This window comes from Eschrichtius robustus, chromosome 6, assembly GCF_028021215.1.
Source record: "Eschrichtius robustus isolate mEscRob2 chromosome 6, mEscRob2.pri, whole genome shotgun sequence".
In the NCBI taxonomy this organism is placed as follows: Eukaryota; Metazoa; Chordata; class Mammalia; order Artiodactyla; family Eschrichtiidae; genus Eschrichtius; species Eschrichtius robustus.
In genome coordinates, this window is record NC_090829.1 from 114,463,238 (window position 1) to 114,481,104 (window position 17,867).

Here is a 17,867-nt window from a genome sequence, read left to right on the forward strand (position 1 = left end):
ATGCAAGAATGCCCATCAGATGTGCTAGGTTTGCTTTGCTTTGGGTATGATTTGTGACTATCTCAAGAGTCTCTGATTCAGAAGGGAAAACGGAGATTTGGCCTGGTAACAGAGCTAGTAACTGGTAGGTTGGGGTTTCAGGGCGAGGTGTATGAGATGTTAAAGCCCACGCCTTTTGGTTTTGAAATGCTGAATGACTTCTCTTACAACCGCAAACTCCCGGGTAGCAAGGATGTTTTTTACATTTGTCCCTCTTCCTTAGTTACTTCCCCATTGTTAGCATTCTGATACTGAGAGTCAATGAAGTTGAAGGAGAGGCATTTGCTTACCAAAAAAAAAAAAAAAGTCCCCATGGCCCACTCCTGCGCCTCTCGAGTTGGGTAGCCTTTCTACGGGAGACTCAACAACTACAATTTAAAAGAAACTGATTTTCGTATTACGTATAACTACGCAATAAATTCTACGTAGTTATTTCTGTACCTCCTGTCCTATAGGCTTGTTGCCCACATTTGATTTTTTTTTTTTTTTTTTTAAATGGGAATAGGGAAGGGTGAAGACAGAGTTATTTGAGAGTTTATTTCAACTCCTGTAAGCGGTAGGGAAGAGGTTAAGCTGGACCAGGAGGCTTTTTGAAGTCTTTGGCTGGGAGGTTCCATTTGGAGAAAGGTGCAGGGGAGCCAGGGGTGTCGAGAGAAACAAGGCAAGTTCCAATTCGCTCGGCTTTGTGATCCTGAGCAGTTTGATTCTCACCTGAGGGCGTAGTCGGGCACCCTGGCTTGTGGATGGAAATATTAACGAGCAGAACTTGCCAGACCGGCGTCTGGAGAGTGTAGAGTGAAGCGTGGAAAGGACCGCGCGGCCCCTTTAAGTATTCTCGGGCCGGGAATTAGAGGGAGGAAACCGGGAGCCGCGGGGACGGTGGGGGAAACCCAAAAGCAATCGAGCCAGAGAAGAGGCAGCGTGAGAGTAGAAACTTCAGACGCCGCTGATCCCGGCGGAGCTCGGGTGAGCCGCGGCGGCCGTCGCTCCCACCCGCGGCAGCATCCTCCTGGCCCCTCTCCGCCACGCCGGGGAGGTCGGGTGCCTCTCTGCAGCTACCACGAGCCAGGGCTGCGGGCAGCCACCGTCTGAAAGTTTAGGCTCCAGCGTCCCAGCCGCGGAGAGTTCGGGGTGCCTTGCGCGCACGCCCCCGCGGGCGAGGGGCCGGAGGGATGGTGAGCGCCGCGCTGGGCTGGGGGCGCCCGGGAGGCTTGAGTGTGTCCGCGGAGCTGCTGCCTTCCTCCGTACCCTCCGCATCCCCCAAGTGATGGGAACAAGGGCCCGCCCAGGGAACCGCTGTCGCCGCACCGCCCCCTTGCTCGCCCCCAGCGCGCGGAGTCACCCAGGCACACCCCCGGCACCCTGTGCCCGTCCTCCCGAGCTGCTGCCACTGCCGTGGCTGCCTTTGCCGCCGGCGCGGGTGGCCAGCTGTTGACTGGGCTCGCCTATAGACGGAGAAGCACTTTTCGGCCCTCCCTAATCCGTTCTCACACCCCAACTTTGCCGCCGCCGCGCCGGCCCTCGCCGCGGGAGCACGCCGGGAGGCTCGGCAAGATTGTGGAGGCAGGAAACCGCACAACTGCTCTTCGGCTTCGGCTCTTTGTTGTTCGCTTTGGATGGTCCTTGGAAGTGGCCAAGCCTCCTCGGAAACCCTGGCGCCAGAGAAGGCAAACCTTGGAATTCTTAGCCTGCAGAGGGCTCTGAGATATTGACAAGCGTCCGGAGAGGTGGACAAGTAATTGCCCTGAAAACTCCTGGCGGATTGACCCACGTTGCTTATATTAAGCCTTTGTGTGTAGTGTGTGGCTTCATAAATTTGGAGACCCCATTTCTACTCTCTCCGCTTGGCATGAGACTGTATGCAGGACCCACCCGAGGACAATGATCGCGGAGCCTGCTCACTTTTACCTCTTTGGATTAATATGTCTCTGTTCAGGTAACCCCGCGTCTTCTTCCTTCACCCTCCATTCCCCTTGCACGCCCCCTCTCCACTTTTCAAAATCAACCCCGAGCTGCATTTTGGCGACCTCTCCCTTCTAAGGCCGGAGGGGCCCGACCCCTGGCAGGAGTTTTAGACGAAAAGGTTCTTAGTCCCTACTTTGTGTGGTCCCCATTCCCTCATCTCCCAAGACCTTCCAAGCCTCTTCGCAGACCTAGGCCTTTTGCCAAGTTCGAGGCACGCCCAGATCATTCTGGGCAAACGCACGTCGGAGCGCAAGGGTGGGAGAGTCAGCGGTTGGCGGTGAGCTTGGGCCATGAGGATGAGCCAAAGTGAGTTTCAGCCCTCGGCTGCTTCCCGCGGGAGGGGAGATGTGCGCCCGGGGAGCTGTAGCCCAGAAACCCGCCAGGATTCCTGAACCTGGTCCCCCAATTCACCCCTCCTCTTTCGAGCAAAGGGATTATTAATAGTTGTTTTATATAACCAAAGTCTGTAATTAAATTCGATTCTGAAGAAACTTCGGGAAATAACTCCTTCTTACAGTAGGATATAAACTATCCCCTCTGCCTGGGTGAGTTTAGAAGGAAAACAAGAGGTTGCAAGTATCTGAAAGGGAACACTTAGTTGTCTGGGAGTTTTCATTGGCAAGGGAAAACAGAAGGCTGAATTTAGGATTTGGGGGATTCATTAAATAGTACCAAAACTCTTCACATGAGCTGTTGGAAGGATACTGCAGTGGGATACGTCTGACCTAAGAGTGTACACTGCATCTGCACTTACAAATAGTTTTCTTACCCTCCCGAAGAAACTTTTACTATGAGGGAACAGAGCCACGGCTCAACTTTTCTTTCTTTCCTTTTGGTAGATTCTGGTTTCAATCAAGGATCCGATTTCAGGCCTTAACACACACACACACACACACACACACACACACACACACACACACACACACAGTGTACCTCAGGGAATTTTTTATAGTCCTGTGCTGAGCTTCAAGTTGCATCAGAGCCTGTAGGTTGGAGTCACTCAATTTCCATGATTATGAAACAGTTTTGAAAGGTTGGTTTGAGCTTTTTGTGGTCCATGGCTATGATTTATATTTTGACCAAGGATTTTACTTAAGGAAATATGTAAAAGAAAAACACACATCAGCTAAATGATAGCAAATAAACCCCTAAAATAATTTCAGCCCACGAGATATGCTTTCTGACTAAAAGGAACCTTTGCAACGGAACTAAATGAGAAATTCATTAAATTGTTATTCCTTTGAAGAAAACAGAAAACTGAAGTTTTCATTTCTGTCACAGTGGAAGGATGACTAGATTAAACAGACTCTTTGGGGCCGGCCACCTCTTCTTCCAGTTTCCCCTCTCTCTTGTAGTTTTTTTCTTAGTTTGCAGATCTGAGGGATTGAATGGTTTCCCACCCCCATACCAGCCAAGGATGCAAATCAGAAACATTCAGATCTGATCTCTCTATTTGTCTCTCTTCGCCGAGTCTCCCCCTAGTTTAATTTACAGCTTCAGATACCTTTGAGATCTTTGTTGATTCACCTTCTCGGTTAAAGTTTATTCACGTGTGTAAAGTGAAGTGTCAGTGTGATAAATGACTGGAGGAGCAGATTACTGAAGATAGGGGGATTAATGGTCATTAGTCACTGTTTGAGCTGAGTTTGTATATGTTGGGACATTTTATCATGGCAGTAGATTAAAGATAGGGTCACACTAATAGGATGTCACTGAAAGCTAGTCGTGTCAGCGTGCAAATTCTGTCTTCACTTGGAGAAATATGTCGGAGCGTGTACTGCCCTTTAGATTTAATAATTTGATTAGTACTTAGTATCTGAGGTTTGTACTTTAAATAGATAGATGGCATTTATAACCTTAGAGCTGAAATGATTTCTGGCTTTGTTTTTCTAATTTAATTTTCCACCGAAGCTACTGGTGATTTTAATAAACCTAAATTCTTCCCATAGGTGTGGGTATCTACTTTGTTGGTGGGGTCAGAGTTGTCCTTGTGAGATGCTCTCTCATATTTAACCTGAAGCTGTTTATCAGTCTTCTGCTGACTTTCACTCCAGCTGTGAATCTGAACTTGGGGAGGCCAGATTACTGGGCTGCTGGGGAGGGTTCACGACCGTGTGCTATTCTAAAGCCACACTATTGACTTGAATAAAACTTCACAAAACTCAGATAAGTAAGTAGAGTTGGGCGTGCTCAAGACACCTGGACAGGGAATGAATGAAGTTCTTGAAAGATTGTGTTTCATATCTTGCCTCAAGCCTAAGATCACAGTCTATCACTTGTTAATGGAGTGTATTTAAGAGAAACGTGGTGAGTTTAAATAAATCAAAGTGTACTGAGGGGGTAAGGTACCTTCAACAAGATTTAACCTGTAAAAGCATCTATTGGTTGTCAGTTCTTTTTTCTTTTCCTTTTTTTTTTTTTTAAACCTGGCTGCCAACTTAACAAAGTCCTATAGTTTTCTTCAAACAGCTTATAAACTTCACGTTGATGTGTTGATGTCATACTTAACATCAAAATATTATGTGCTTGTTTTTTGTAGTCTTTTATTTATTAGCCTAATGCTACAATATATAACTTTTTGTTCTAGGAAACTAAGATTTTGGAAAAAATAGGTATTTCTTTAGAAATACTTTTTTACGGTGAACTTCTTTAGTGTTTGTATACCTGAGTTCTTTTCTGTGGAGAGCTAGACTTTTGGTGAGGGGAGCAGATGGGATAGCCCTGGAAAAAAAAATCTGTGTGATCTCTCAGGAACTGATTCTAAACATTCTTTCTTTATGGACTTCCTCTCCTCAACTCCATTTGATCAAACCTGCTTTTAAGTGAAAAAGTGATTGAATTTCAGTTCAAACTTAGGATGAGATCTGAACTTCAAATGAAGTAGAAATTCACTAGTGCTGTCTTTCTTTCCTCCTTTTTTTTGGGAGGGAGGGGTCTTTTTCTCTTGGGGGGAGGGAAATTTTTTAGATAAGTTTCACTTTGTGAGCCACTTAGCTGGGTCTGTGGTCTCTCTAACTGGAAAGATTCTTTGGTAATTCCAATAATTTCTTATTAATTTCTTTATAAACTTATTGGCTTTTAAATACACTTATCTGAATACTGTGACATCTTTTAAAGCATCCTATTTCTTGATAATGGGCCCTCTAATACATAAGATATTTACAGTTAAAATGTCTCAGAACAGTAAGTTTACCTGAAATTTTCCCTTAGTCTTCCCTATGACAAATGAAATACTTCTGTGTGAATAAAGTGATACAAAATGCTAAATTTCAAACCTATAATCACAGTTGTTTGTTTATTTATTTATTTTATGTTGAGTAGGTATCTGTAATTTAAAATACCGGGCAAGAGGAATAAGATTGGGAGGAAACTTAGAATAACAGCTTGTCAATGAAGATCATAAATAGTTGAGTATGTATCACCTTCTGTGTTAATAAGAGATGTTAAGGTAATGCTCATGTTAAGTTCTGGCCTTTAGAAAAATGTTTAATTCTAAAAACAAAAGTATAACTGCCTTGCATGCTTGATTTCTTATAGAAAAACATAAGGAAATCAAAATTGTTACTCAATTAAAAATTAGTCCTAAGGTAATCTGTAGAGTAAATTAAGAAATTCGGTAATAAGAAAGGAAAAAAAAAAAAGTGGAACCAGCAGCAGAAGTCTAGAGAAGTACAGTAGAAGAAACAGATCCATAATTAAGCTGGTTTTAAACTATAGGAGGAGGGAGAGTGGCAGTAGACAGAGCCAATCTTAGTGCACCCTCTGACCACACATAGCACAAAGAGCAAATCTGAAAAGTGGGCTCTTGAAAAATTGATGTCAGTGTGTATGCTCTATGTTTAACAACTCTCTAAAGAACTAGACATATTTTAAAGCAAAGGAGTAGTTTGAGACATGGAGTAGTTTGAAAACAAAGGAGTAGTTTGAATCTTTAATGAATTCATAAGATAGTTTTTTTTAAAGCTATATTTAAGAAGACTTTAGAATGTTGACTTCCTCAGTTTATACAGAGGAGTGGAAAGCTAAGTAGTTACCTTCTGTATCATAATGTTTTTGCTTAGAGGAGACCAGCAAGTGAGAGAAGGAAATAATAAAAAAAAATAAGATCAAGTTCAAATTCTGGGGTACCATAAGAAACTTTATGATGGTGACTACTGCTGTTGCTATGAAGATATGACTATCATTTGTTGAACGTTCACCGTTATCTTATTTAATGCTTATAAGAGCCCTATGACATAGGTGCTATTGTTACGAAAATTTTACTTTATCTGTATTTTATCGCTGTGGAAACTACATCATAGAGAGGTTAGGAGATGTGGATGAGCAGGGCTTTGAGCCATGCTGATTCCAAAACCCTTAACCACTGTGCACTTTCCTAGTTGAAAGAGAGAAATGAAGGATTTAAAATAAGAAAGATTATGGTTCAATCATTTTTTTTTTTTTAATTTTAAAACCTGTCCCCCCAATTCACCCAAACAAGATTGTGGTTTGAACTCTTGAGAATTTGGAAGGGAGGCATTTTTTTATCCCGCCATTAAGTAAATGATCTTTACATTTTTAGATCACCAAGCAAGATGATCGGTTCTTTACATTCAACCAACTCAACGTCCAGGCTTTATCATGTCTGTATTTCCTGGCATGCTTAAAAAAAGACACCGAACAGAAGTCAAAACAATGACTGCTGGTGATGTAGAAATGCACGGATTCCAAGTTGTATTTTGAAAAATGAGTGCCGTCCTCATTCATGCATGCTTGAGGAAAGATTTTGCTCTGAGTCCCAAGGCAATTAATCGGTGCTTATCAGGGAAGAGACTGTGGAGAAACAATCATTTCCCCTGGGGTTGCATCTTCCCCTCTGGGGTGGGCATGGGCTGGTGGTCATTTAGTAGTAGATGAGCCTTCTGCTTGACTGCTGTTCACAGATGACTCACTTCATGGTTACTGATCGTGGAAGGGTGTTGAGTGTTAATACCTGGTTGATCAGCTGGTTGGAAACTGCTTATGCATAGCCAATAAAGTTGCCATCCTGTGGAGATCAAAGGCCACCTCCTTTCCTTACGGTTCTGGATTAGCGTGGTTTCCTTTTCCCCTCGTCCCTCTACCTTCAGCCCTTTCCTTCAATCATTCTGTTGAGGAAGAGGAAGAAAAAAGATTATCTGTAGTGTACAGGGAGATAGCTTTGATCTCCACTTCCCTCTCTTTTGCTTCCCTCTCTTTTGCTCTTTAGCCACCCGAAAGGCTATTTCTAATGCTGGTAGGTGTCATGTTGCTTGCTTCATGGGAGAGCTCAGTCTCATTTCCCGTAAGCCAAAACAGACTGCTACAAATTCCCTTACTTCTGTGATTTTCCTTGGCTTCCAAATGTCTTATGACAATGTTGTTCCACACATAAAACAATATTTTGAACAGCATGACTGTGCATATCTTTCTGACTTCATTCAGTGAGAGAAGTACCTCTGCCGTGTTCAGAGCTGTCCGTGGCTTAAAGCCGGAAAAGAATATCTGTTTATTTTATTTAATTAATTTATTTTCTGATTGGGAGGAGAGTGTATAGAAGGTAAACAATGGTAGAAAAGGTTCTTGGATCGTGAGTTTGATGCTGAATAGTCTACAGGCTTAATGCCTGTCACCTAGTTTGACACTTAAATGAAGCATTAAAAGCACCACCAGTGGATACAAGCAAATGTGTACAGAGTGGTGTGGTTCTGCCTTAAGTGGGAATATATTCTTTTTGTGTCAAGTAAGTGATTTATATGTAGCATATAGGAAGTAGTAGGCTTCAATTCCTAATAATACAGTGTATCTCAGGGATCTGTTTTTTCGATCATGTTAGTCTTCCTTACTAGAAAACACATTTTTAAAGCACTTCTGGCAAGTAGTAGCTCATGGTCACACTTTCTCAAAATGCTCTTGATTGGATTTCAGAAAGTATCAAGTTCAAAGTATGGGTCATCTATGCATGTCAGCTTATGTGTACATGCCCTGAGAACCAGGGACAGCTTATCCACAGTCAGCCATGGAAGGAGCATGGAGCCTTTGGAACTTTCTCCCAAAGTTATTTGCAAGAGGTTCTGCTTGACAGTGTCGGAGACCGAATCTGTATCCCTGACACCCTGTAGGTTCTTCTTTTTTTTTTTTAATTTATTATTTTTGTCTGCGTTGGGTCGTCGTTGCTGCGTGCGAGCTTTCTCTAGTTGCGGCGAGCAGGGGCTACTCTTCGTTGCGGTGCGCGGGCTTCTCATTGCGGTGGCTTCTCTTGTTGCGGAGCGCCGGCTCTAGGTGCGCGGGCTTCAGTAGTTGTGGCACGTGGGCTCAGTAGTTGTGGCTCGCGGGCTCTAGAGCGCAGGCTCAGTAGTTGTGGCGCACGGGCTTAGTTGCTCCGCGGCATGTGGGATCTTCCCGGACCAGTGCTTGAATCTGTGTCCCCTGCTTGGCAGGCAGATTCTTAACCACTGTGCCACCAGCAAAGCCCTGTAGAGTCTTCTTTTAATGTGAGGAAAGTTATCTTAGGAGTAATAAAATCGTTACATGTGACCATTTAATACTTTAAAAATCATTTCAGGTATATGTTATTTCTTGATATAACTTAAAATTTCAATGAACATAACAAGAGGTGTGCTTATATGACAGTCAAGTTCCTTGTAGCATGTGATGTATGGTCATAATTTATGCACCATCATGGAAAAAAATATCAACTCGGTAAACTCATTCCTGGATGTTAGCAGAAGAGGAAACAGAAGCCAGATTTTAGTTTCTCTCCACTCATGTGACGGAGGCCCTTTTATGTCATTAGCAATCCCAGGTAGAGTTTGAAAGGAAAATGGAGCGAAAGAATAAGTGAATCAGGCCACATTTGTCTGTTCCAAGATCATTTCGCATCAGACGGTGCTAATGAGGTACCATCTCAAAATTTAACCTCCAAACTTCAGTAACATGCATACTCTGTTATATTTTCTGTTTTAGCATGTGGTTGTTTTCTTCCACTAGCAATGTACTAACTTTTAGTTTGGCTAAAAGTATCTGCCTGCAATTCCTTTCCTATATAAAGGAGATATACTTTGCAGTTTCACTGATCTAAAGCTGATTTTGTTTACTCAGGCTTGATTTAAAAGGCAGTCTTTTATTACTTGGAAACTTCACTAATGGTGCTTGTTCATATATCAAAGTGAGTTAAAACACATTTGTAAGTGTTAACTACACACCTCTGGGTAACTTTAAACTACTTTAGTTGCCTGGTTTAGGAAGTAATTTCAGTGTCTCCAGACCATTCAATTAGCAAGCTGTCTGAATAAAGTAAACTGGCTTGTACAGGCCGTGGGAGATAGACTCATCTGTTTTTCTCCCTTATATTTGAAGAGAAGTGAAAATTTCCTTACCAATCTGGCAGTAAGTTTGGAACTGGAATTTGCTTCAATTAATGAACTTAGTAGTTCATTAATTCCCAAAGCCTAAACACGTAGAAGGAAAATAGGAGATGGGCAGAAGCTTTACTTGGATACTGCATGGAGAGGAGGAGCATTTAACTGACAAGATTGTTGCTATTCATCAGTTAATAATTAGGATTCGGTAGATGCATCATAAGGGCAGCTTTTATTTGGATTCAGTATGGTCAGAGAGGAGACAAAATTCATTGCATTATTTGGTCTTTTTTCCTGTTAAGGGTCATTCCAATCCAGGAGCTCTTCCTTTCCTAGGACCCCGTATTCAAAATTACCCTTTCACCATTTTGCATTTGACACATTGAACATAATGCTTTAATAACCACACATGATTATTAAATATATTGTAAGATATATATGTGTATATATGTATATATATAGCCTGATGATGAAAAAAACAAGTAATTAAAATCCAGTTGTGTGCATTGAACCTAAAGGACTAGGAATCAATAATATAATATCTCTAATAATAATTGTTATAAAGTCTAAAATGTATAAAGTTATGTGCTGGCACAGTGCTCATACACCTTATCTTATTTAATACCACATTAAGAATGAATGCATTGCTGTTATCCCTGTTTATCAATATGGAAAATGAGGCTCAGAAAATTTACGTTCCTTGACTGTGGTCAGTCAGCTAGTGTGGTAGAATCAGGATTTGAAACCAGCCTGTCTGATCGCAGAATTTGGCTCGTCACCATTATACCCACTACACTGTTCCCTTGTAGGAAAATCATTGTAGATGAAACAGTATAAAATGCGTAGATAACAAGGCTAAGATGCTTCTTTGTTAGGGAACTAACTTGTGCTGCCCAGCTGTTTTAGTTGCCTTTTAGATGATAGATTTTTCTGGTATATCTGATTGTCTGTTCCCCTCTTTTGCTTGATAACCCGCAAAAAAAAAAAAGAGTGCACCCTGATATTATACACCATAGAACACAGAAATCTCAGTTCAGCCCGTAATATGATCTAGTGGAATTCAGTGCTGTTCAGTTTGTGGAGTAAATCTGAGAGAGTAAGAACCAAGTAAGTTTTATGAGAGCTCATTTGGGTAAGTGAATAGAAATGTCTTCATAGAGAAAATACAATTACTGGCATCTAATTTCTCTAAGAAACTGGTGCTGAATTTTTGTTTTTTTGAGTTTGAAATTGACAGTGAACTTAGTGATACGATGGTATGGATAATAAAAGTATATTAGGCAACAGCTTGGTTAGAATCTGTCACTACTATTCCTTTAAAGGTGTATCCTTCTCAGATGGCAAGTTTTCTAGAAAACAAAGAATGTAGCATTGGGGAACAAGATCCCTGAAAACTGCCAGAGTCTGTAGTAACTATTAAAAACAGTACTGTAATCAACCCTCTCTCAGAAGTAATATAGTTGGTTTTTAAAATGTTACTCTTTTGTTCTTACTCTTTTTATTTATTTATTTATTTATTTGTTTGTTTGTTTGTTTATTTATTTATGTATTTATTTATGGCTGCGTTGGGTCTTCGTTGCTGCGCGGGCTTTCTCTAGTTGCAGTGAGCTGGGGCTACTCTTGGTTGCGGTGCACAGGCTTCTCACTGCTGTGGCTTCTTTTGTTGCGGAGCACGGGCTCTAGGTGAGCAGGCGTCAGTGGTTGTGGCACGCGGGCTCAGTAGTTGTGGCTCACAGGCTCTAGAGCACAGACTCAGTCGTTGTGACGCACGGGCTTAGTTGCTCCGTGGCATGTGGGATCTTCCCGGACCAGGATCGAACCCGTGTCCCCTGCATTGGCAGGCGGATTCTTAACCACTGCGCCACCGGGGAAGTCCCATTCTTTTAAATAGATATGTCTGACTAAAGATTGTTCTGTAATTTCGTAGGGGTGGTTTTCTCAGTTGAACTCAATAGTCTTCCAAAGTTATTTCCAAATGTGTAGATGGGATGGTACGTTTCTCTTCTCTGTGTCCATAGGTTTATGACTTTATATAGGCTTAAATGAAAATTGAAAATTTTCCCGGTTCCTTACTCTTTACCAATAATCGAAACTAGGTATCATATCTAAAACCCTCCCTCATATGAGACCTGATCATAGCTTTAAGGTTTTTACTCTGTCTTAAAATAACTGCATAATAAATGTATTTCTGTGCATTTATTGCTTTGCAGCCTGCCATTCATTTGTATTCCATAATGCTACTTGTTTTTTATTATGAATGGAGCTTAATAACATTCTTTATTCCTCAGTAAATGACTGTCAATCTTGATTATCTTGATTAGATAAATCAAGATTATCAATCTTGATAATAATGAAAAATTATTATTAACCAACTGTCTACTTTTGTTGCTGTTCGACACTTTAAAGAATGTTTTAGACCTACTGATAATGTGTAGGACCTTTTAATACAACATCCAGGTTGTGTACTTACAGATAGGAAAATGTGTGTTGAAGCACATGAGTGAATTGTTGGCGCTCTGTGAATGAAAGATGTTTTGATATGATGGTAGAAGTGAGAATTGCATTTGAGAACTGATAGATTAAGGGGATTTACTTAGTCAGCAAACTCTCCCTGGAATAAGTAGGTTGCCAAAGAGTGTTGAAAGAAAGAATAGAATATCTTGTTGAGCAAGGTGAAGTGTTAGAAAAGTGCATCCAGGAGTGGTGATCTGAAAAACAGATATAATCTGTTTGAAGAGGTAGATTTTACAATAGTTAGTTGTTATAGAATTTCACTTATGACACTGTTATAGTTTAGAGGACATTATTTAATCATAACATTCGTTCATTCACTTGATCAATCTTACCAGGCAACAGAGTATTAAAAAAAAAAAAAAAGCTCATTTCTTGCACTTAAGGAATTTATGCTAAATGGTTGATTGCCCAATAGGTAATTTAACAGAGGTATGCGTGACTACCCTGTGAGCCTAGGTTTAGATCATAAAGAGCTTCCACCAAATGGAGAAGAGGTGATAAAAAATAAATATAAATTTGCTATCATAATTCTTAGAAATTAAGACATTTACTTTTTGGCATATTCTCTGAGGGTATGGATAGCAGTGTATAGACAAATAAACTTAGATATAATGATAAATGTTTTATTGTTCTTAACCTATCAGAGAATCATTTGGACAGTATCTTAGAACAACTTTATTTCTGTGCTTCTACCCTCTCTGCAGTAACCTGAACACCTATTCTTTATTCTACCCTCATTACTTTCTGTGACAGGAGTTATCTCCTCATAGCATAGAAGATTCCATTTATAAGTTTTGTATACATTTTCCTCATTACTTAAGCTAAAACTTAACTCTATTTCCTGTCCTACTGGACTCTCTTTTACCCTCCGAACTACCCATGGTAAATTCAGTTTAGTTTCTACATGAAACTGTTTCAATATTTGAAGACAGCTATGCTCTTTTAAAATTTTCTGTTCTCTGCACACAAGATCTCTGTTTTCTTCCGATTTTCCTTATTTGATAAAGAGTCATTTCACTTGGTTATGTTCTTTTGTTGTTATTATTTTTAATATATAGTTTGTCAGTGTCCTAAATTGTAACATGGATTTTGAGGATCCTGTTATCTTTTTTAGTAAAAATTTAGATAGCTTTTAACTTTTTCCTAGTGTTCAAATAAATATCTCATTTCATCTAAAAGTTCTGTCAGCATCCTGGGATGTAATGCTTTTCTGGATCAGGAGATTTAAAATATATTAATAAGCTACTTATCTTCCCACCTTCATTTACTACTGAACCATCTTCGAACTGCCCTTCCTGTTCTAAAGTCACGATTCTTGGCAGGGAAGATAAACAAAATGAAATTTGTGAGATTCTGTTTTTCTTCTCTGATAATATTTTACAACGGGTTGAAAACTGAAATGCCAATACAGGGCCTGTGTAAGGAAGGCCCTGTATCAGGTCTAAGGGATCGTTGGCTGGATGTTGCCATGGGGATGAATGGACTTAAATGTAGATAGACTTTCAGAGTTTTCAAGAAAAGGCATAAATCTGTATTGTAAAGTAAAATCTCCCAACCTATAATGGGAACAATTAAGTCTAAATTAATAATAAAAGTAACAACAACAATAGCAAGTCTTCACACCAAATGTGGCCCACAGATCATCATTTTGTAGCTGCAATATTACATTATCCGTCCCATATAGAACCGACCTATCTGTGGCTGTTTATTCCTACTCTGAATACATTGATACCCCCTCACTCTGTTATCTTCAGCGTTTTAGAAGCTTTTCCTTTTCTGGTGTTTGGCCATCCTTACTGTATTGTTACTAGCTAAGTGGTTACATAATGGCTTATTTATTTAACCCAAAGCATCTTCCTTTATTGGGAGTTATTTACATTTTACAAATTGTTAAGCCAGGAAAAGTGATCAGTTTGACTGTTTATGTTTATTCTTTTGTCCTAAAGCTAACAAACACAGAAAACAAAACCACGAGCCCTTTGATGAGGAGATTCCCTGATGAACTGAATAAATAAATATATTCTTGAATAAGAAGAGAAATTATCAACAGAGACTGTCTAAAGGTTTACTGATTGCTATTAAGAGACACACCACCGTGTTGCATATGAATTACAGGTTGAGAAAGTACATTAAGGAAATCTGAAGAAATAAGAATAAAATTGGGGCTGTGGCTGAACTGCAAAGAAGCTTTTACCTTCTGCAAGTATTTATTGCAGGATCATTTCTAAAACCTAGTTTCCCATATTTGTTTTATTATTTGTTTTATAGATCATTAGCTGTTTGACAGAAATATTATCAGGAGAGAAGCTTAATCTAAAGGGTCAGTAATCATTGCCAATTGAATATTAACGAGGAATGAAAATAAAGCATCTCTGAAATAATTTGTTGGTGCAAAATGTTATTTAATTTACAAAATATTGATTTATGCACAATTTTCAAGAGCATATCCAACATTTCTGTGAAGAAACCTTGTGTATAATTCATAAATGTTTCTAAAACAACATTTGGAGGATTTCTTTAGGCAATGTAGAAATGGGATAATTTGCTCAGGTGTTCCAGATATACTGCAAAGCTAAATATATATGAAGACACCTTTGTTAACTCTTTAAAAAAAACCCAAACTGGTCATTTCCTACTAAATCTAAGTAAAATATTCCTCTATGTAAAAATTTCTTGTCTTCATTATGTTTCACTGTAAAGTGCATAGAATTTCTTTTTGTCTTCCAACGACTCATCCTGCTGGAAGAATATGGCAGAGTCCCATTGGGGATCATTAAGAGCATTACTCATGTTAGACATCTATCAGGGGCAGCCCTCCTCATGCTAAATTCTAGAGCCACAGCTCACGAATAATATGAGATGCTCACAGCACAAGGCAGGGAATAACGCTGGAGTGGGAGAAGGTCAAGGCACAGGCAGGGGAAGAGGTCAGAAGCAGTATTGTGCCCTGAGCAGTGAGCACTGATTCATTTGAAGCTGGAAACCATCACCAGCATTTCACTGTCCACAGGAGGCATGTTTGAAGATGAGCATTATTTGGTGCTCTGACAAAATAGCTTGCTAACAGTAATGTATTCTTCATCACTTAAAAGGGCAGCCATGACTTTCACGTTTATTTGGAAATTATTTCTATAGTTGAGAACTGAAGCTTTTAAAGGAATGTAATGAAAACCTATCAGGTAATTTACCTAAGTCTTGTTGATTTTGTCTACTACTTCTTCCTATTTCTTTCCATATAAAGACTATTCCATTTTTTGTGAACCACAGAAACGTTATGTTTGGTTTATTTTCTTAAGAGAAAATACCCTGTCTTTGGAGGTATTTTTTTTTAAATTTGTTTATTTTATTTATTTTATTTAGTTTTGGCTGCATTGGTCTGTATTGCTGCGCGGGGGCTTTCTCTAGTTGCGACAAGCGAGGGCTACTCTTCATTGCGCTGCAAGGGCTTCTCATTGTGGCGGCTTCTCTTGTTGCAGAGCACGGGCTCTAAGCGCGCGGGCTTAGTAGTTGTGGCACGCGGGTTCAGTAGTTGTGGCTAGCGAGCTCTAGAGCGCAGGCTCAGTAGTTGTGGCACACGGGCTTAGTTGCTCCGCGGCATGTGGGATCTTCCCGGACCAGGGCTCGAACCCATGTCCCCTGCATTGGCAGGCGGATTCTTAACCACTGCACCACCAAGGAAGCCCTGGAGGTATTGTTATTATTGATTTGATTATATTACACACCTGCCTAATTAGGGTTCCCTGCATATGAACCAGCTTCAGCCTCTTATCCCTCAGGCTTTTCTAATTCTGTTCCTCCATCTGGGACTGCTCTGTCTAGACCCATTCCATTCTCTCCGTTTTCCTCCCCTTTTCCCCACCCCAACTGCTCTTTGGCCTAATGAATAAATTCAGGTGTCTCCTCCTCCAAAAACCCTTAGACGCCCCTTCCACCCACCCGGTGTAGATTTGATGTACTTCTTATGTGTTTCCATAGCACCCTCTACAAAACTGTGACCTTGCCCATGATCATTCTCTATTACATTTACTTATCTAGGTCTCCTTTCAAACTATGAGGGTCTATATCTACTTAACTATTATGATGAACACATTCAGTGAATTAATAAGTGATTCAGTACATGAATTTCTTTGCTTTGACAGGAGTTATAAAAGGAATTAATAATCCCTCTGATTCTTGGGTAAATTTCATTTTTTAGAAACAGAGATGTGAGTAATCAGAAAGAAGAAAAACCAGAGTTGCCAAATTTGTTAAGTAATTTATAAATGGGAGCGCTCAAGAGTTTGTATTCACCAGATCCTACAAAATGCATTGGCTAGGATTTCGAATATCTACCTTTGCTTGGAGTTTCTAGGTTTTGCTATGATTTTTCTATGGACTAACTATAGTAGAGTGAGGGAAAAAACACGACTTGGATTCAGACTTGGTTCTTTCTGGGTTTGAATCTGCCACTAGGTAGCTTTTCACCATGCCATGAGTGAGTTAGTTTCTTCACCTGTAAAATGCAGGAATTGAAACAGTGACATTTAGGCCACTTTCAGAATTTAAATTCTGTAGTTTTTAACCTAGGAACAACACAGGGAGCTGGATTATTTATCCCTGAGTTTTTCCTAATCAGTGTGTCTTTCAGTAGAGTGTAGTGATTGTAAGGGAATGGGCTTCAGAGTTAAAATACAATGGTTTGAAATGTGGCTTCACTGCACACCAGCCGTGTCACCTTAATAGCTTATCTCACTTTTCTGTTTCCTTACCAGTAAAATGGAAATAATGGGGTTGCTGTGAAGGTTAAATAAGTTAATATACATGAAGTGTTTAAAACAGTGTTTGACATGTTCTCATGTCTATTTAAGTGTGAATTGTGTTGTTTTTATTATTGCTTTGTTGATTGGTCATCTTTATCACGATTTTTTTTTTTAAAGAAACTAGTTCATGATAGTTGCTTCGTATAGACCCTGACTTACATACCCTAAACATAAAAATTATCCCTACTGAGATATCACTCCAAACCTTAAGACCTCTCCCCAGAGATTTAAAAACAACAACAACAAACAAACAAAGCAGAAGAAGGGTGAATGTTGTTAAGAGAAAATTCAGGGTTAATTTGACAGGTTGGAGACAGATTTCTGGGCAGATTGCCATGCCAGTGTGATAGCCATTTCTATCCGAATAAAGCAAAATATATTATTGTTTATGCTGTACGAAAATGCCAACAATTAGAGGCTATATCAGGTTGCTTTCCCCTCCCAAATTAAAAAAATAATGTTACTGCCTCTAAGAGGATTAAGAGATTTGCAATTTACTGTGAATTATTTTAATCAGATTAAAGGTCCTCTTTTACTTGGAGTTCAGCTATTTAGCACTTGGGGAATGGAAGTTTTCCTTTGGAGTGTGGGATGGTGACAGATACTGGGGAGTGTCAGGGATGGAGAGGGGTGAGGCCATTTTGGCTCCTGAGTAATATGGGGGACCAAACTGAGAGAGTGAAATTTGAAGTTGGCGGTGGGGGGGTGGGATGGGGGGGTGGCGTGGGTAGAGGAGTACCAGTAACAAACCTCACATGTTAAAAATGTTCTTTGAATCCAGCTCCCTTCTTTACTACTTAAGTCCTTCCTTCAAGAAACAAAAATCAAATCAGATTGCTTCCATGTCCTGGCTATTGTAAATAGAGCTGCAATGACCATTGTGGTACATGACTCTTTTTGAATTATGGTTTTCTCAGGGTATATGCCCAGTAGTGGGATTGCTGGGTCGTATGGTAGTTCTATTTTTAGTTTTTTAAGGAACCTCCATACTGTTCTCCATAGTGGCTGTATCAGTTTAACTTCTCACCAACAGTGCAAGAGAGTTCCCTTTTCTCCACACCCTCTCCAGCATTTATTGTTTGTATATGTTTTGATAATGGCTGTTCTGACCAGCATGAGGTGATACCTCATTCCAGTTTTGACTTGCATTTCTCTGATGATTAATGATGTTGAGCATCCTTTCATGTGTTTG

General features: G+C 40.2%; 1 protein-coding gene across 1 annotated transcript in view; it reads left to right on the top strand.

Moving 5' to 3' along the window:
- Positions 1-908: 908 nt before the first annotated feature.
- ROBO1 (roundabout guidance receptor 1) overlaps positions 909-17,867 on the top strand; it is a 385,969-nt gene continuing 369,010 nt past the window's right edge. Inside the window, exon 1 of the mRNA XM_068546911.1 lies at positions 909-1,975. Coding sequence (XP_068403012.1) covers positions 1,921-1,975 — 55 coding nt within the window. The 5' untranslated portion in view covers positions 909-1,920. The remainder of the gene's footprint in view (positions 1,976-17,867) is intronic.